This window comes from Anser brachyrhynchus (assembly GCF_964034855.1).
Source record: "Anser brachyrhynchus genome assembly, chromosome: 1".
Lineage (NCBI taxonomy): Eukaryota > Metazoa > Chordata > Aves > Anseriformes > Anatidae > Anser > Anser brachyrhynchus.
Window position 1 is genome coordinate 170,996,257 of NC_137694.1, and position 21,553 is coordinate 171,017,809.

General features: G+C 37.4%; 2 protein-coding genes across 3 annotated transcripts in view; one reads left to right on the forward strand and one right to left on the reverse strand.

Moving 5' to 3' along the window:
* Positions 1 to 21,553, forward strand: part of KLHL1 (kelch like family member 1) — a gene marked incomplete at its 5' end in the record, with an annotated part of 257,350 nt that overhangs the window by 207,853 nt on the left and 27,944 nt on the right. For both annotated transcript variants that reach the window (XM_080561214.1, XM_080561215.1), the window contains one exon: positions 13,013 to 13,175. In XM_080561214.1, the coding sequence (XP_080417340.1) occupies positions 13,013 to 13,175 (163 nt within the window). The remainder of the gene's footprint in view (positions 1 to 13,012; positions 13,176 to 21,553) is intronic.
* Positions 1 to 21,553, reverse strand: part of LOC308180126 (uncharacterized protein) — a 501,337-nt gene that overhangs the window by 51,749 nt on the left and 428,035 nt on the right. The gene's annotated exons all lie outside the window — the stretch shown is intronic.

The window sequence follows — 21,553 nt, forward strand, 5'->3', positions numbered from 1 at the left end:
AGCGTGGGTAATGAAACTTGATCAAGTTTCATTCTTGGATTACAAGTCACTGATTTATTTCTCTCATCACTTTCAATTTCATGATAAAACAATAAGTCTGTCCTCTTCTTAAAAGGTAATTTCCTTATTAAAAAAAAAAATAGTTGTTGGATACAAGTTTATCCTTCCCAGTTAAAATTCTGTCTATGCAAAAATACAAATGCAGAGAACACAGTACTGTTTACACCAGAAATTATTTTTTTCTTTGCTAATTTGTATCCAAAAGTAAGTATCAGTATGAAATTATATTTCCCCTTATTCTATAAAAATGACACTTTTAAAATTTCACAGGGTTAAAATGCATTAGGTCTATCATGCAGATACAGAAAGGCAAAGCTAGAAATAAGATAGGCTGTGCTCCTTTATTTTATAACATCACAGAAAAGCAATCTAAAAATCCCATTCCAATCTTCAAGTATAAATAATTGAAACTGTGCAGTTCTCAGCACCTAGTTAAACATAACAGGTATTTTGTTAGATAGGTTTGTGAAGGTAATTGAAGGAAAAGTGCATGCCATTGCACACTGGATGATGTTCATTTTTAGATCTCATTTAGCTAAAAAATAACACGATTTCCTTTCATAAAGCCCTGAGTCTAAATAATTAACAGAATTATTTTCCAGGTGAAATATATATGTGTGTATATATATATATATATATGTATATATTCTTTCCATACAGAGTAACATGTTATTGAAATTAATTATCCTTCTTTCTTGGGAGGTGAATAGAATAAAATAGTTCAGTTGGAAGGAACCTTCAAAGATCATCTAATCCAACTACCTAACCATAAGTTAAAGTGTATTAATGAGTGCATTATCCAATTGCCACTTGAACACTGACAGTGATGGGACATCAACAACCTCACTAGGAAGCCTGTTCCAGTGTTTGATCATCCTCAGGGTAAAGAAATTTCCTTAATGTCCAATCTGAACCTCCCCTGCTGCAGATGTGTGCCGTTCTCTTGTGTCCTGTCATTGGTGAGAGGGAAAAGAGATCAGCGCCTCCTTGTTCATTTCCCCTCCTTAAGCAAATTGTAGACAGCAATGAGGTTTCCTCTCAGCCTTCTTTCCACCAGACTAGACAACTCAAATATTCTCAGCTCCTCCTCATAGGAAATGCCTTCCAGACTTTTTACCAGCTTTGTTGCCCTCTTCTGGATGCTTTCAAATACCTTAACATCCTTTCTATATTGTGGAGCCCAGAACTGTATGCAATACTCAAGGTGAGACCACACCAACGGTAAATATAGAGGAACAATCACCTCTTTTGACTGGCGGGCTATGCAGTGTTTAATGCATCCCAAAATGCATTTTGCCCTCTTGGCTGCAGGAGCACACTGCTGACTCACTGTTGAGCCCACAGCACCCCCAGATCCCTTTCTGCAGGCTTGCTCTCTATCCATTCTTCTCTCAGTTTGTACCTATGTCTGGCATTACTCTGTCCCAGAAGCAGAAACTACCATTTTCCTTTGCTGAGCTTCACGTCTTTGCTGATTGCCCAGTGCTCCAATCTATGAGATCCATCCGTAGGGCCCTTCCCTTGTCCTGTCAGGGAGTCAACAGTACCTCCCAGTTGATTACCAGTAAACTTTCTGAGTATGCATTCCAATCATTGATAAAACTGTTGAACAGAACTGGCCTCAAGACTGAACCCTGGAAAAAAGAACAGTAGTGACCAGCCAGATGTAGCCCCCTGAGCTCCGCTATCGAGCCAGTTCATCACCCAGCATAGCATGAAACCTTATTTCACAGTTGGACCAATTGTCCAGAAGGATGCCATGAGGGACAGTATCAAAGCCCTTACTAAAATCCAGAAAGACACTATCTTCTGCCTTGCCTTCATCCACCAAGCAGTTGACCTTAGCATAGAAGGAGATCACGTTACTAAGGCAGGATTTTCCCTTCATAAACCTATGTTAACTATGCCTGATAATAGCTTTGTTCTTTAAATGCCTTTCAGTATCACCCAGGACAATCTTCTCCATAACTTTTCCAGAGACTGAGGTTAGACTAACAGGTCTGCAGTTTTCTGCATCTTCTCTCATGTCTTCTCTTATGCCCTTTTTGTGGTTGGGTTTAACACTGTCTAGCTTCCAGTCAGCAGGGGCCTCCTCAGACTTCCAAAACCTCTGGTAAATTGTTTAGAGAGATCCAGATATAACATTCACTCTAATTCCTTCAGCACTCTGGGGTGAATCCCAACAGGCCCCATGGACTTACAAATGTTGGGCTGATACAACTGTTCCCTTAAAATTTTGGTGACCACACCAATAGAAAGTCACTGCTCCCCAAGCCATGGTCCTCCAACTCTAAGGTCCAGGCAGCCCAAGATCTGTCTTTACTATTAAAAAAAAAAAAATAATAAAAAATAGCATTAAATACCGCTGCCTTTTCCTCATCCTTACTTAGGTCACCATCCATTTCAATTATCAGTCTGATGATTTCCCTTGACCTCCTTTTGCTGTTGACTTACTTTAAAGAAGCTTTTTTTGTTGTTTGACATCACAGTGGCCTGTGTCAACTGAAGCAGAGATTTGGATTTTCTTGTATATTTCCTGAGAGTGCAAACTCTGTACTCTCCATATGAAGCCAGACCTCGCTTCCAGAGGTCATGTACTTTCTTTTTCTGATGTAGTTCCATGTGGAGTTCCTTGTTCAGTCAGGCAGGTCTGCTGTCCTGCTTGCTTGACTTGTGGCACAAAGGAATTGCCTGCTCATGGGTTTAAAAAACTGATTCTTGAAAAGCAAACAGCTCTCATGGACACCCCAACCCTCTAGAAGTGATTCCCAGGGGATGCTGCTAACTAGCTCCCTGAGGAGCTTGAAGCTTTCTCTCTTAAAGTCCAGGGTGTGGCAATTCTGCTGACCTTTTTTGCTCCTTACGCCAGAAATTTTAAACTCAACTATTTCATGATTGCTTCAACCAAGAGAGCAGCCCACTGTCACATCTATCAGAAGACCTTCCCTACTGTCAAACAACAGATCTAGTAGAGCATCTTTTCTAGTTGGTTCACTCAGTATTTTTGTCAGGAAGTTATCTTCAGCATGCTTTAGGAATTTTCAGGACTTGTGTTTCTCCCCATTACTGGCAGGACTGAGAAAAACACTGCCTATGCTCCTGAGACCTTTAATTGTCTTCACAGGCCCCTGAAATCTTTTTTGATAGACTTCAGGCTTCCTGTAGGTATGTTGTTGGTACCCACTTGAAAGAGGAGGAGTGGGTAATAGTCTGAAGGCTGTATTATGCTCAAAAACTTACTGGTAACATCCCTGACCCAAGCCCCATGGAGGCAGCAAACTTCTCTGTGAAGAGGATCTGGTCTATAGATGGGAGCCTTTGTTCCCTTCACAAGGAAGTCACCTATGACCACAACTCACTGCCATTTCTACATGATGTTGGACCTGGTGCTGCGCTTGCTATGAGACCTTGGCTGATCTAAATTTGAAGGGAGGATATGCACAGATAGCTTTTTTTTTTTTTTTTTGTCTGCCACACTTAGAGCCTCATACCTATTTAGTAACAGAAGCTCTGTGGGCAGACAGGGACTCCTCTTCTGTCTCCATGCACACTTACTTCTGCTTCTCTGTGTCCCAAGAGTTCCTGCCTTTATCCTGATGCAGATCAGATACCAGGCCTGCCACAGCAGTGGCCGTGCTACCTTGGCATTGGTATAGCAGAGAGGGCAGAGCATGGCTGTCTTGATCTATTATCTTTTTGGACTCCCAGATGCTTTTCAGTCTCCCTGCCTCTTCCTGAAGCTTGGCGCAGAGCAGTTCATCTACATGCGCACAACTTGCACAGGTGTGTGTGCTCACACCCTCCATCTCTGGGAGTAAACCCCAGGCCCACTCCACAGCCTGAGCAGGTAGTCGCATGAACTACCTGGAGTAGTGGCATTAGCCCTTCCTGGTGCTGGAGGCACAGAAGCAGAGAGCATGGCTTTCTGTCAAGTGAAATATCTGTGCCTCCTTGCTGCCACACAGCTGACATAATATTGTTTAATGTGTTTCTGTGGGCTGGGGAGGCTTCCAGGGCTGCAGGCCTCACCTGCTGGTGAGGAGAGCAGGCAGGTAAGGCAGGCTGCCTGTAAACCGTGACAGAATGCACTGCCCTTCTCACAAGCCATTCCACTGCCATACAAATTGCCCTGTCCATGCTCTTTGGCACTCCCTAGGGGTGGGTCATATGCTGCTTCCTGCTGTTTTGAACTGGCTTTGTGGTCAACTGATTGCAACCAACTCTCATGGAGCCCTCTCATGAGATGTTTCCCCTGCTGGCCAATGCCTCCACACACAGTACACACAGTATAGTGCCTCCACACTTGCAGTACACAGCAGACAACAGATGCAAAAGTTTGTGAAGAAGCTTCCACAAAAGTCATCAATTCTACTGAGGCACTGTGCCATGAGGCTCTGGGCCATGAGGCACAGTCCCCAGCAACCATTGGAGCACTACCCTAGTACATCAGAAGACTCAACTTAGTCTGAACTCCCAAAAGTGGATGAAACTTTACAGGCCTGGAGCTGCAGGGGTGCCTGGGGCCTCTGGCTAAGACCAGGGACAGGAAAGATAGGTTCTTCACTGCTGGAGGTGAGTATACTCTTAACAAGTTTGCAGATGCCACAGAGCTATGAGAAGTGGTTGTTTGGTACACCAAATGGTTGTTTAGCCATCAGAGACCTCAACAGGCTGGACAAATGGGCTGATAGAATTTTAATGAAGTACAACAAAGAGAAATACTGTCCTGCACTTGGGGAAGAATAATTCCATGCATCAGTACAGGATGGGGGGTGATTGGCTGGAAAGTAATTCTGCAGAGAAGACCCTGGGGGCCTGATAGACGATCAGTTGCATGAGTTACCACCAATGTGTGCTTACAACAAAGAATGTCAACAGTATCCTGTGATGCTTTGGGAAGAGTGTAGTCAATAGAATAAGGGAGACCATCTTCTCCTACCACTTATCACTGGTGAGATACACCTGGCATACTGTGACCAGTTCTAGTCTCCCCAGTACAAGAGAGATATGGACATACTGGAGTGAATCCATTGAAGGGCCACTAAAATGATTAAGAAGCTGGAGCATCCCACATGCAAGGAGAGTCTGAGGGAGCTCAGGCTGTTTAGCCTGGAGAAGGCTCATGGGGTTCTTATCAATGTACAAAAATACTTGATGGAAGGGATTAAAGAAAATGAAGACAGGGTGTCCTCAGTGGTACTGAGTGAAATAGAATGTGAATTACAGGAAATATAATCTAAATATAAGGTGTTTTGTTTGTTTTACTGCAAGGCTAGTACACTGGCACAGGCTTCCCAGAGAGGCTGTAGGAGTATTTTTTGGAGATATTCAAAAGCCTTCTGGACATAGTCTTGGGCAACTGGCTCTAGGTGACCGTGCTTTGAGCAGCATGGTCCAGGCAATCTCCAGATATGCCTGCCAACTTCGACCACTCTGTAACAGATCTACTTCAAGTGGATCTGGGAGTCTGAAACTACCATAGGACAATGGGAACAAGATTCCAGCCCATCAAACATCTTGTTTCTCAGGCTTCAGTCAGTTTTCTTACAAGCCTGACGCCTGATCATATGACAATACAACACAGAGCAGAGCACTGCCAAATGATTATATTTTTGTCAGTTTTAACACCATATTTAAATAACTACATCAGTTGTTTGATGAAGAGAATTGGTTAACATATTTTATAAATCCATAGGGCTTGTAGCACAGGCTTATCATCCACGCTTAAATAACTATTCCATTACTAAGAAAACTGTTGAATCTACATTCAGCTGCTGCTGATGCAATGAACCAATTCCTTTTTATTTAATGAATGTCATCAACAATATCAGGATTTCCATTTCTGCATTACTTCATTTCACTTCATTCAACATTCATTTCATTATGGTTTTATTTAAGCAGTTCCATACTAAGATTAAAAAGACTCATCTCATTTAACAGTCTTTGAGATGTATTTATTTATAATTTTCACTTTTCTATACTTACTATAAAGTATGAAACAAATCAAAATCATATGTCTTACTAAATCTGTGAAGCTGACTTTGCAAAATTTGAGGGGCCTCATGGCGTACTTGCCCCATTTTAAATTGAAACCAATTCATCAATTTAAAAGAAAATTAGATGTTGATTCTTTTTTTCAGTGTTACATTTAGTTCTCCCAGAAAGAATTTTGGATCTTACAAAGCAGTGCACCATTCTCCAAAAATGGGTGGACAGATCCCTTAGCTGATATGGATGACAGAAAGATGAGAGAAGGGAATTGAAATAAAAGGAGTGGAAAGGATGATGGTGGCAACAGAAGAAGCAGGGATATTTAGGGAGAAAACACACAGATTTCTTTCAGTAACCTTTAATGTTCTTTTCATTTTTCAGAACACTCTTTTTAAGATTAAATTGGTATGAGTTTAATATTCCCGTATGATTTTTGTATTGAAAAGTAAGCTGAAATTGTGAAAGTGGCTGATAATGAGTAAGCTGCTGCTGCATGTAGGAGAAAAGGAAATTTGCCTACATAGTCCAGTAGTCCAGGCTTTCAAAATATAACTTCTTAATCTTATTTTTTCTTTTTAGTTTTATCTTTTTTTCTTATTTTTTTTCTTCTCTTTTTTTTTTCTTTCCTTTCTTTTTTTTTTTTTCCTTTAACCAGAAAACTGAACATATTACAGTCGATATTTCTTCTATTTTCTACCACTCTTGTGGCAGGCAGGAGAGTGAATGTCATAGCTGTTCTCTTTCTGGATATTTTTCCACTTAATAGAAATCAGCAAAACAGAATTAGCATCATCAACTTCAGTTTCAGAAAGTGTGAGTCAGGGAGAGTGTTTTGCATTCTAAGGCAATAGACAGACCTCTGAGTAAATACTGGTTGAGTAAATTAATAGGTTTTCATAGCATGGCTTAGGAAAAATACAAAATTCAATATTTTTTAATTTTAGATTTCCGTGTCTCCACTTTTCAGTATGTTATTAATGTCTTCATAATAATTGTAATAATTGGAAAAAAAAAAAAAGAACAACAACAACAACAAAAGAGCAAACAAAAGAACTGTATAGTATGAGTACCTAGAAAGGGAATAATAATAAGAATATTAATAATAATAAATCCAACTGCATTTCTATTAAAAACAAAAACAAAACTGACTGGTGGCAATCTGTCTGCTTATATATGCAATGAGTTCTCCTTGTTATTTTTGGCTGCCTTTTCAGTCACACAGACATGGGTGTCTCAAATATATAAGAAGAGATTATTTTTTTTTTCCACCTCAAGAGATATATATATAATATTGTGATTTGTTATTAAGAATTTTTAATAGTGAAGAGGAAATGAAAGCTTTTAGTTGGCACTGCATCACAAAAGCAGCAGCCTGACAACTTTATTTGATTTGATTAAAAGAATTTGAGTTTTTTTCCAAAAAATATTTTTATTGTGTTTGAAGCCATGTATTTTATAGATACCTCATAAAGGAAATTATTGGTTGTTTAAAGGAATGAAGGCATAAATTAGGCAACTGCAACTTTTCTCTCAACTCTAATTTTATAAGTTCTAGGTATTTATATATTCGTATCACATTAATAACAAAAATCTGTACATTGTTACATTCAGCACATTCTGCAACAGTTGAGAAAGCAATATTTTGAGAGTAATTATTCAGAACGCATGACCAAAAGCATAATTAAAAAAAAAATCTTTAAAAAAGGCTGATGGATTTTTTTTTGCAAACACAATCAACTACCTGAAAGGAAGTTATGGGGAGATGGAGGTCGTACTCTTCTCGCAGATAACTAGTGATAGGACAATAGGGAATTGCACTCCTCAGATTGCACTGGGGATGTTCAAGTTGGAAAGTAGAAGAAATTTTTTCTCAGAAAGAGTGGTTAGGCATTGGAATGGTTTGCCCAGGGAGGTGGTGGAGTCACCATCCCTGGGGATGTTTAAGGAAAGGTTGGATGTGGTATTTGGGGACATGGTTTAGTGGATAATATTGGTGGTAGGGGGACAGTTGGACCAGATGATCTTGGAGGTCTTTTCCAACTGCAATGATTCTATTATTCTATGACCTTGGCTACTCCCAGAATATTGTAAAGTCTCAACTGTACTTAATTTACGAGTATTGCAAGGTGGGCATTTTTTATTTTCTTTGACTAACACAGACGTGGGATGTAAGTACAGTTTTATTCTTTGAAAGCATTGGAGTTGCCTCTGTGAGTCATTAAGTTTGCCTATATTATCAATTAACTTCATTAGTTGGGCAGTGAGATGGATATCTATGTTCCAAACTCAGGAAAGGGCTGCACTGAAGATGTGATCTCCTCCCTTTCAGGGTGGCTGTAAAGCTCTGGGATAGATCTCCTCAGATTCTTCTGCAGGAACTATCCTTATTATTGGTCATGTTAATACCAAATGGACTAGAGAAAAAGTGAGAGGAATGATAGGACACTGATAACTATGGTAACTGAGTACCAGATGGCTCCTTGAATGTTTTTAATTTCATACAATACAGAGCTATGCAAGTAAGAATGCTCATCACAGACTAATAAGTGAGGGTCTCCACTGTGATCTGAGTCCAGCAAAATAATCAAACTTCATATCATTCTATTATTTTGATACTTTGTCTAGTTGTGCCTTTTCTACTGTTATTATTATTATTATTACTATGGTTCAAAGAGCTTGAAATACCGTGCAGAGATTGCCAAAAATTAACAGAAAACTGGTTTATGGTATGGTGTTGAAGGTAGCTTCTGCAAATTCTGATGTATGATGTGAAGTTATATTTGCAATGAGAACAATAGGCCTAGAATCATCTACTAGATCATCTACTAGAATCATCTTTGGAGGACTGAGAGAACTGATCTGGCATAGTCTCATTGACACATTAAATAGTTGTTTCTGGAGTAAACTATTCTCAAAATAGCATTATTTTTATTTTAATAATTAATTAATTTGTTTGTTTGGCTTTCCCATGGAGGAAATTATTTAGTTTGCTCCAACAAACTAAATAATTTTGCCTTTGCTCTTTGGAAAGAGGTATGGATGATCAGGAAACCAGGAACAAGTAGCCAAGAAGTTTGTTGTTATTTGTCAGTGTTATTTGACAGACAAAATCACCAAAAGGTATCTGGTATATTTGAATAGTAATGAGTACTCAGTAGGTGACATTCTGTGCCCCCTACACCAAAATGCCTCTGATATGTAATCTGTGTTAAGCAATAGACAAAGAATGGATGGAATATAAAGAGAATTATCTATCAGCCCACTGGAGTGGGAAGGAGGATGCATGCATGAAGGGTAAAAGAGAAACAGTGGATTTGTTGTTAAACAACCTGAAAGAAAAACTATTATGCAATTAGATGCATTGCAGAGATCTAGCTGTTTTTCCCATGGAGATGACTGTCCTGCAAACTATCTCTCTCACTATGACATGATTTATAAATTTATGTGCTATATCTATATTTCTTTCATCAATAGGCCTCCTGCAATTATCAGTTTGACAGGTTTGTCTAGACCAGCCTTCAGAGGTTTCTTATTATTCCCCATAACATAGAATCATCATAGAATCATCGAATCATTCAGGTTGGAAAAGACCTCTAAGATCATCTAGTCCAACAGTCAAAGAGACCGTGATATTCATGCCCAAATTTAGCAAGTTTATACTGGATAATATATTTTATGGCTTGAACCTACTACTGTAGGTCACAGTAGACTGTGAGTCTGTCAGTAGATTTTCTGCAAGAGGACCGCTGAATTTCACCCAGGCATTTCTGCCTTCTCAAAGACTGAACATATCTTTCTAAATCCTATCAGTGTAGATATGAAAACTTCAAGCAACTCAGAAACTATCACATTGTTGTGTTCACAATTCCAAAAATCCTATATCCTCGCTGGTTAAAATATGGAATATTATCCTTAGCCTGAATTTAACAGGTAACTATTTCCAGCCATTAGATCTTGTGTAGCAGAAATCATAAAATCTCTTTATGTGGATACTTACACATTATGATGGGAAATAATATGTTGATAAAGCCTACATCTCTCATTGATTTTCCAGCAGGTTTTCCAGATTTTAAATGTTTCTTGTGTAATTCTTTCTCAGTCTCTCCATATGGTTTACATTCTTTGCAAACGCATCTGCATCCATTAATTTTCATGGAAGTATCATCACAGTTAGTTGGTACCAGCTGTGACTACAGGTTTCTCAATCTGTTCCATTTTGCAATTTTGCTTCTCAAATATCTTCAGATATCAAAGCAAAATTTTAAAAGGACACAAACCATTTAAAATAAGCATATTACTACTTTCATGGAATGCAGTACATTGGTTATTTTATATTTGCTTATTAGCTTACTGTACTTTGAATATCAGTATATTTTATTTAAGTAATGCAAAATAATTATTTGCCCTCACATGTAATACAGCCATAACTATACCAAAACAGAATGAAATTTGATCTTGCAGAATCTGTCTAATATTTTAAAACACAAGGAGCCATAACGGGTCAGTTGTTATGGAGCAAATGTAAGGATACAACTGCATTTGATATTCTGTAAAGAAGAAACCTTAAATGTGAAAACTCACAGCAAGTTTGTACATGCTATAAGACAACAACAGAGAAGATTACTTTCAGAAAGAATGGAAAGAATAATTTATCTACAGTTTTGACAGTAATTTTTCCTATTACAGAAGCAATGCAAGCTGGCAAAAACAAATAGGCAATTTGTTATTGCACCACGTAAATTTTTTTCAGCAAATTAAACTTTCTGATTTCTTTGTCTGTGTAGCAGTAATTATATTAATATATATATATATATTTGGCAGAGGAGCAGGACAGAAATCTCACACCAAATCAACATTTTTATTTTGTTATAAAAAAAGTTGCAACACTGCCCTCTGTCAGTGTAAGATTAGCTTACATGGAAATGGAAATGAACATGATAGCAAAATATGTAGGTGTTATTCAGTAAGATCAGAGAAGTTAAGAGAATATTCTAATGAGCTTTGAAAAACAGTTGAATTGATAACACAATAGCAAGTGGTAAACACAAAGTAATAGACATTGGGAAAAAATCTGAAGGAATTGTTCGTCTTACAGGGTTTTACATGCATAAACCCAGCAAAGTTATCATCATGGAGAAGTCAGTGAAGACTATTTTCCATATAATGCTTGCTGTGGCATTGTTATAATAAACTGTAGCAAATATTTTTTGGATGATTTAATCTTCGTTGTTCATCATCTGAGAATATTTATGACTTTTAGGGAAAATTGAGTGATCACTAGCACCCAGCATGGGTTTCTGAAAAGCAGGTTCTGCCTGACTGACCTGATCTTCTATGACAAGATGACTTGCTTAGTAGATGAGGGGAAAGCTGTAGATGTTGCTTACCTTGATTATAGTAAAATGTTTGACACCATCTACAACAATATTCTTCTGAATAAACTGGCTGCTCATGGCTTGGAAAGGTATATGGTTCACTAGACGAAGAACAGGCTGGATGGCTGGACTCAAAGAGTCATGGTGAATGGAATTAAATTCAGTTGGCAACCAGTCACCAGTGGCATCCCCCATGGGTCAGTCTTAGGGCCAGTTTTGTTCAAAAATTTTTTCAGTGATTTGGATGAGTGGATCAAGTGCAACTGTGGTAAGTTTACAGATGATACTGAGTTAGCTGTGACTGTCAATCTGCTCGAGGCTAGGAAGGCTTTGCAAAGAGATCTGGGTAGCCTTGGTGAATATGGCTGTGTCCAATTGCATGACATTCAACAAGGGTAAGTTCTGGGTCCTGCACTTGGGTAATAACAGCCCCATGCAGCAGTATAGGCTTGGTGAAGAGAGGCTGGAAAGTTCCTCAGTAGAAAAGGACCTGAGGGAGCTGGTCAACAGTCAACTGATCTTGAGCCAGCAGTGTGCCCAGGTGAACAAGAAGGCCAATGGCATTCTGATCGATATCAGAAGTAGTGTGGCCAGCAGAACCAGGGAAATCATTGTCCCCTTCTAGGTGGCAATGGCGAGACCACACTTTGAGCAGTGTGTTCAGTTTTGCTCCTCTCACTACAAGAAGGATATTGAGCTGCTTGAGTGTGTGCAGAGATGAGCAATGAAGCTGAAGGGAATAGAAAACAGATGTTACGAGGCTGAGGCAACTGAGGTTATTTAGTCTGGAGAAGAGGAAGCTGAAGGGAGATTTCATCACTCTCTACTGAAAGGAGGTTGCAGTGATGAGGGTGTTGGTCTCTTTTCTCAGGTGACAAGTGATTGGATGCAAGGAAATGTTGTCAAGTTGCATCAGGGGAGGTTTAGATAGGACATTAAGAAGAATTTCTTCACAGAGAGAGTTGCCATGCACTGGAACAGGTTGCCCAGGGAAGTGGTGGTCATATTTACCAGAGCCTTCTAAGCTTAACTGAAGATACCATGAGAATTCATTACTTCCTTTGAATTGTTGATTTTAAACCACTCTAGTTAAAAATTTGTCTCTTAGTTATTTATTTTTTCCTACTTCAGCTGTCATACTTAACTTTTTTTCCCCTTTCTTCACTAGATAAAATAATTCTTATATGTCCAACATTATTGTCCTGTGAAGGTTTCCATTCTCTGTAGTTGTCATTTATTTTCTTAAGGAAAGTTTTCATAAGAAAAACTGATGAAGCAGTTTACAAAGTCAAACAAGTTACAGAAATCTAAGACTTTCACATCAATGACTGATTATTCTATGAAGCAAACAGTCTTCTCAAAGAATGAAATTGTTTGTTTGACAAGACCTTCATAAAGCCATGTTGATTGGCATTAATTTTATTCTTATTTGTTAATTCTTAATTAATAAAATTTGAAATTGGTGTTTCCATTTTTACTTTGAATATGCAAGTTTATGCATAGCTGCTATGGAAAACATTTTTTGATTATTATTATTGCTAGAAAAATAATACTTTTACCTTCTCTCACTCTCTCCTTCATTTTAGGAGTTACAGTGCTTGAAGGGCCTATTTATGCAGTAGGAGGCCATGATGGTTGGAGCTATTTGAATACAGTTGAGAGGTGGGACCCTCAAAGTCAGCAGTGGACATTTGTGGCAAGTATGTCAATTGCCAGAAGCACTGTTGGAGTAGCAGCGTTAAATGGCAAGTGAGTAGGGTCTTCTTATAAAAGTTGAAACATTTTTTAGAACGATGAATAGCTGACAAACAGGAGTAAAAAACTTTTAGCATATTGTAATAGAGGGTGTCTTTTAAAATAAATGTAGACACAGTTGTCCACACTTTCATATCTTGTGGATCTTACTTTCATTTTAAATGTCAATTATGCATAATTTTCTATGTTCCTTTTGCTTTTCTATATTCCCTTTGTTTAATATTTATATCAAATACATAGGAAAATAGACATGAAATTTCAGTGTGTATGTTCAGTATAAACCAATTCAGGAAAAATTGTCAGTTGACTCATCTGACTTGTATATGTTGTATATGTCAGTTCTAGTTAACCAACTGAGTTTAATCACCATCTAAAATAGTGACAAGATATGTTGTTTATGCACTTTACACCCTGCTTCAACCAAACACACTGACCCATGAGAACTGCTTTGTCTGAAGGCAACTACATTCACACAGGAAGTAAGCAGAAATTTGATTTTTGTCAAACCAGTCAGGCTGCATTAAACCAGAAATTCTAAACGTGTTCAGAATGTAAGTTTCTCTTTTATAACTTTCACTTTCACTTTTTTTTTTTTTTTTTAATGTGGTACTTATTAAAACTCATTTTACAGTTACAGTTATTATGTATTACTAGTTGCTTATTACTTTCGAAGAATTTGCTTTTAGCTATCTGGCTAAAAAGAACATGATGTGAACTGTAAAATTTAGAAGTGGTATAGGAGTTCATCATACCTAACCAAAAGGTTTTGTAGACATCTACAATGGAGCCAATCATCCTCATCAGCTTGCCTTATGGTTAAATGAAGAAATAAGTACTTTTAAGATATCGTCTTACTTATATTAGACATTTATGCTAGGACAGCATGATCAGTGCTCTGTAAGCGCCCATTTTACTCCACCACGTAGAAGGGAAACCTGGGAACTTTCTCAGATTCTGGCTTCCATATTGTTGATACCTTGGGTGAGGAAACTGAATCCTACCATAGCCAATTGAACATAAATGAAGGGTAGTGAGTAAAGGATCACTTAGCTGATTAGCTTCCATGCAATACTTAGTCTGTAAATCACTTATTGAAACCATCTGGTAAATATTTTCTGAAGAGACAATGAATCAGAAAGAAACATGATTAATTTTGTGTATTTGCCTCATCTTCAACAATTTAGTTTAGAAGTAGACAAAAAATTATAACAGTGCCAAAAGACTTGCAGAAAAGTGTAACTCTTTGCTGAGTTTAATTTTTTTTTTTAATTATTATTAGCATTTTTATTTTTATACTGGACAGCATTATACTTTTGTTAGTGGGTTTCACAAGAAATTGTGTGTCTGTATGTGTATTTTAATAGTGCTTGGGAATACTGGAAGAAACAAAGTAATGCAAATTTCTGGAATATTATTTTCTTCAGACTTTATTGATACTGAATGGCAAGGAACAAAACAGCTGCAGATGTGGGATAGAATCAGAAAATAAATATTGAAGACAAAAAAATACTTAAGAAAAGTTAGAATTAAAATATATGTATATATTTTAAAAGGACATATTAAAGCTATTGGGTTTCATGGTATTGCACATTGCATAGCTATTGCATAATTCAACAACCCACTACACAACAACCCATCTCTTCCAGTTGAAAATTGTTCAGTTTACATACAATTGGATAAAATCTCAATAGTCCTTTGGGCTAACTTGTGCATATCTCACCTACCATATAGGTCTGAGATTCTGAGATAGGTAGGCTGAACAGCTTTCTGGGATTGTCAGACTCTTTTCATTGGTTGTAAGAGACAGTGAATATAAAAGTCAAACAAGAAGCTTATTAATTTAATAGCCAACAAACAGCTATGTTAAAAGACTTTACTTAATTATCTTATTTAATTAATGGTGTCACAAGCTCAGATGATCTACTGTACATCCACGAAATTAGGAGTTAATTTTATGTTGTGAAATCACCTGTAAGCCACTGAAACTTAATTGTCATTGGTTTCTTTTACTAAGCTGCAAAGGCATTGAAATGTTCCAGAGTAGATCAAATGGACAAAGCCACTTTAATAGCTCTTACTCTAAAAGAATATGGCTTCAATAATGTATGATCCATGCAGCAAACTAGCAGAGACAAGATCTTTGATAAATGAGAACAGACAACTGGCAACAATGGACATGGAGAAGGCTGAGGTATGATAAATGAGAACAGACAACTGGCAACAATGGACATGGAGAAGGCTGAGGTACTCAACAACTTCTTTGTCTCAGTCTTCACTGGCAATCAGGCTTCCTATGTCTCTTACTTCCCTGAAACTGCATATGAGGGCTGGGGGAGCAAAGTCTCTCCCACTGTAAGCAAAGAACTGTCAGAGCACCTGACACAGCTTAACAACTAAAAGTCTATGGGGCCTGATGACATACATCCCAGGATCCTGAGAGAACTGGCTGATGTAATAATCACCAAGTCACTGTCCATCATATTTGAAAAGCCCTGGCAGTCAGGTGAAGTCCCTGGTGAATGGGAAAACGGAAACATCACTCCCATTTTTGAAAACGGTAGAAAGGAGGACCTTGGGAACTTCAGACCAGTGAGCCTCGCCTCTGTGCCTGGGAAGATCATGGAACAGATCCTTCTGGAAGCAATGTTAAGGCACATTCAAGAAAAACGTGATCTAAGACAGCTAGTGTGGTTTCATCAAGGACAAATCATGTCTGTCCAATCTGGTGGCCTTCTATGATGGAGTGACTGCATCAGTTGACAAGGAAACACTGACCGATGTCATCTACCCAGACTTCTGTAAGGCCTTTGTCATAGTCCTACCATGACATTGTGTAGCCATCATTATGTGCTTGCAGCCCAGAAGGTCATCTGTATCCTGGGCTGCATCAAAAGAGGCATGGCCAGCAGGTCGAGGAAGTCATTGTCCCCCTCTTTTGAGGCCTCGCTTGGAGTACTGCATCCAGGTCAGGGACCCCCAGAACAAGAAGACTGTTGATCTGTTAGAGTGGGTCTAGAGGAGGCCTATTAAACTGGCCAGAGGGCTGGAGCACTTCTATGAATAAAGGCTGAGAAAGCTGGGGATGATCAGCACGGAGAAGAGAAGGCAGCTCTAAGGAGTCCTCATTGTGGCCTTGAACTAGACCCATAAAAGAGATGGAGAGTGACTTTTTACATGGGCAGATAGTGACAGGACAAGGGGGAATGGCTTTAAATTAAAAGAGGGGGATTTAGCTTAGGTGTTAGGAGGAAATTCTTCACTCCAAGGGTGGTGAGGCACTGGAACAGGTTGCCCCAAGAAGCTGTGGATGCCCTACCCCCGGAATTGTTCAACACCAGGTTAGATGAGGCCCTGAGCCACCTGATCTAGTGGGTGGCATTGCTGCCATGGGTTTTGGAACTGGATGATCTTTAAGTTCCCTTCCAGCCCAAGCGATTCTATGTCTCTGATGCTTAGTTAATAAATGCTCACTTGAATGTGTGCGTGACATGTAGAACATTTTCAAATGAAAAGAGAATATTACCTGTGTCTCAGAAAGTTGGCACGGACAGCACTGAAAACTGAAAAGCAGCGGTCTCATGGAAGCAGACAGCAAATTACTACCAATTTATATTTTTTAATCCAAATAATCATTTTCAAAACACATTCCATATACCAAAAAAATTGAAAACATATGTAAGAATCAAGCAAACGTTTCAATTCTCTGGTGCTATTATTACTATACTGTTGTTCCACACAACAGATATATGCTGTATTCATCACTTGAGCTTTCTATTTTGAAAAAGGCAAACATTTATTAATTTTATTTGTTTTAAAGAAACTATAAGGATATTCAAAATGGATATCTCAATAAGGAACAAGGTGTTGGCTTTAACATTTAAACAAAAGGAGAAACTATTTTACTATGAAAGTTTTAAGGACTTTCTTCATGTTATTTCCTTATGCTTCTTCTGTGCTGAATTAAATAAGTAAATTTAAAAAAAATAAAGTGTGACAGGGTTAGTCTGTCTTTGAAGTGAGAGTCAAAAACTATTCTATGCATGTATTTCCTATACTGCTTTGGGTACTTCACATGAAAGTAACGTATGCTAAACATCTCAAATGTGAACTATGTAATATTTGAAAAATATAGACTCATTCATGTTTTAATGAAAGAAGTATCATTACAGTTATGATGCTCCATACCTCTATGGCCCACTTTTTTTTTTTTTCCCCTAATTAAATCATTTTAAGCAGAAAAAAAAAGATACATTTTAAAGTAAAATTGATTTTTTCATAAAAAAATATTTTTTTCTAAGCTTATGGAGGAAAAAAAATTAGATTCTGATCTCTATAGTCTCTGAAATAATTGATTTGTAAGTTCTTATTAATTCTTAGAGTATTGAACCTTTTTATGCTAACCTCTACTTTTGAAGCTCATTTGTACAGACTGTGTTAGCCTGTTATTCTTTTGCTGTTCAAATACAGAGCAATATTATTTGCATTTGGAAAAGCCAAGAACACAGGAAGGAAATTTATTTCACTGAAATACATTTTTAAATTTAAAATAACAGTGCTATATTATATCAAAAATTTTCCTAGAACCTGAAAAAGACTCTATCAAGGATTATGGGCATCATAATTCTGTCTGAAAAAAAAAAACAAAAAAAAAAACAAAACAACAACAACAACAAAAAAACACTTTTAACTACTCAAGTTATAGCAATAAAAATCTTGCTGAATTTGTTAGTTTGTTTTTTATTGTTGTTGTTTACTTAGTCCAGTTGACAGGGGGTACAATCAGGTTTCATTATTACATTCTGAAGTGACAATACTGTTTCGTCCATAGGGAATGGATGGACTGAAGGGAAAATCCTACTCTCTACCAAGAATGTTACATGCTTGTTAATGCCAGCTTTCCTACAGTAATAGGATACAGTAGTTGCTACCCTTCAATCAGGAACACAAATGATACTTTTCTTAAGCAGTCTCTTAAAGCTAAAGTACAACTAGAACAATTAACAAAAGAGTTTGGTGGTTTTCTAGATAAAAGGAGACACAGCAGAACTATTCTACCAGAATTTCAATAAAACAGCTGATCTGGTGTTACATAGGAAATTATGTTACTGTTAACAACCCTGTTTCAGAGACTGGAAGAGAGCATGAACTCTTTCCACATCATCAGTAGAAGTGGCTGTTAAAACAACAGTTGACATGGGAACTTAAACTAGCTTAGAATTTTACAGTTTAAGCAAATCAGGAAAGGTTGGTGCAGATAATAGGAGAAGAGGTCAGAAGTTGTCATGATTTATTTGAATTGTTCTTTGGGGTCTGTCATAAGTAGTATGTAACTAGTATTTAGTATTTAATATACAAGATGAATATTCTACAGTTTACAGGAGAAAATGCTGAAAACAGTACTCTTCTACAGAGTAAGACAGAAGAACCAAGGTGACCAAAGTATCAAGAAAATCTCAACTTTTCCAGTAGCTTTTAAAAAAGTCATCTATTTTTTCAACATATCTTCTTCATTTTTTAAAATCAAGAAGTCAACATATATGCATATATATATATATTTATTTAACAGCTTCAACCAAAGAAATGCCAGTCTTCAGTAACTTAAAATGTAGTTGTCTCCTAGGCTATAGTAGCTATTTGTTAGTTTTCTATTTACAAGTTTCCAACATTTGAAGTATGCATTGTCTAAGAACATTGAAACGTTACACTAAATTTATTAATGTAATTTAATTTCAGAAAAAAAAAGTTATTTTAATGGAGAAAAAGTAAGTAACAATAAAAAAAACTTTTCACACTTTCACCTGGAATATATCCCTAAAGAGACTCTATATCCTACAGATTTATGTTATTCCAAACATTTGTATGATACTACCATAAGGGAAAATTTTCCTATTATTGTCTTAGGAGTTTTTTAAAAATTACTCCTGAATTTTGACTTTTATGTTGGAAAATATCAGTGTTCTTTTTATGTAACTGCACCTTTCACAGCAAAAGGACCAGCCCTTTACTTTTATTCTCTTTAATGGATATCAATCTATCTATGCCAGAAAAAAAAAAAAAAAACCTCAGCTGTTATTAAAATAAGCAGACTGACTTTAAATGGTAGAACATCAGAGCAGTACACTGAGTTAAGTGTCTAATATAATGAATTTGCACACACGGGGAAGCAAATCATTCACATGGGGACATTTTGAGGAACTAAGGAGAAGGGAATTATGACCTTTATTGATCATCACATCTGCAAAGATGTGTTTTAGTTAACTTTACATTTCCACCTGCTGCTGTTATTTATATCAAATACCACAAACTATTATTGATTTATGATAGGTGACAAAAAAGTTATCATCAAATCTTAACTTTTAAAAATATAACTATTTTAAGTGCCTTTTCAAAGCAGCTTTTTTTTTCTTTTACTTGAGTTTTTTGTCGTCGTTGTTGTTGTTGTTGTTGTTGTTGTTTGTTTGTTTGTTTGTTTTTTCCCCTCCTGATGAACAGTGAAAGAGCACTGAGAAATGCTGCCGGACATTATTTCCCATTGACATATATCTGCCTTGTTCTTTTGACCGAGGAACAGCAATGCATTATTATTGCTATTAATTATTTATATTTCTATTATTTCTATTTCTTTTTTGTTTGTTTATTTCTGTTTTTATAATTTTTTACAGACTCCATCTAAGTTTAGGCATTGTACAACAAGGAAAAGAGAAAGGGGATGCTAGGAACTGGAAGTTACTTATGCAAAACTATGGTATGTTAGCCTTGACTCAGATACCCACCCATCTCCTTGGCAAGCCAGATGGGCAAAAATAGGATGAGAAAGTTTGCAGGTAAAGATAAAGACAGGGAAATCACTTACCAATTGCCATCACAGGCAAACTATACTCACCTTGGAGAAAATGTATTTTATTTATTGCCAATAAAAATATATTTAGATAGTGAGGAACAAAGACAAATTTTAAAACAACATCTCTCCTCTCCCCTTTCCCAGGTTCAACTTCATTCCTTCACTCCTGATTCCTCTACCCTCACCCCCAGGCAGTGTAGGGAATGGGGGGATACATATGGTCAGTCCATAACAGTTCTTCTCTGCAACTTTTCCCTTTTCACACATTTCCCATGTTCCATCATGGGCTCTCTACAGGTCTCAGTCCTTCTGACAATATTCAGCTGCTACAGTGCAGGCTTTTCCACAGGTCACAGTTGCTTCAGGAAATATCCACCTGCCCCACTGTAGGATCCTCCACAGCATGGATATTGTCTCCAGTGCCACGGAGCACCTCCTTGTTCTTTGACTTCTCTGTTGCCTCTGCTGCTTTTCTTGCTCTCCTTTTTGTCTTCTTACTCAGCCTATGTAACATTATTTTTTTTCCCTTCTTAAATACATTTTCCCCAAGTCACCACCGTCTTATCTGCTAGGTGTATTCACGCTCTGCTAAGACTGTTGGAGCCCTCTGGAATCAGCTCTGTCTGGCATGGGGCAGCCCTGGTCTTTTCTCACCAAGGCCACCCATGATGCATCCCCTCCACCCCTGCTGCTAACACCTTGACACCTGTACCCAATACAATTGGAATAACGATTTTTGCCTATCTCTGTGTTGAGTTAGGAGGCCAGGCTTCCTATCCAATGTTGTCTAAATGGAGTTTGGAAGCCAGCAAGGAAGCCATTTAAACTAGGCAAAGGTGAAAGGTGAAGGATGGGGATGGGATTCAAGAAGATGATTAGCAGGTCTTACCTGGGCAAATGATCAGCTGTAGCCAGGGCTGACTTTTTGATAGTGTATTTGAAAAAGGCTAGATTGAATGTTTACAAAATACTGGAGCATTTGGGAGGTTGGTGCCGAAGCTCCACCTGTAGTTCTTATTTCATAATTTTGGTACCAAAAGAAGTAAATAAATGGTCAAACAGTCTTGAGTTACTGACTGTTAATTAATAAGCTGTAGAAAGAATTTGAAAGAATGACCTTTTAAAGTAGGAAAAAATATCTTTAACATTAGAGTTGTTTGAAAAGTGTCATCTTACATTATCAATTCTTTTTCTTTCCTTTTTCCTATTTAGCTTTGTCATTAATATTTAAATGTATTCCATTTTCATGTTTGTTTGAGAGTCAGTACCACATAAAAATACGAATTTGTGTTTGTGTCCTTTATGAGGTAGTTTATAATCAATTGGCAATATCAGATTTTGTGTGTTGCTTGATTGTACAGATAGAATGTTAAATGACTTCCACAAGATATAAATTCTGTTTAACCATTCATAGAAATAGAGCATACTAAATGTTTTTTAAAGACTGCATATATATACACAGTTACTGTTTTGTCCCTTCACACACATACAAATTCACTTTTTGGATTTTCAGATAAATCGCTATGTTTTT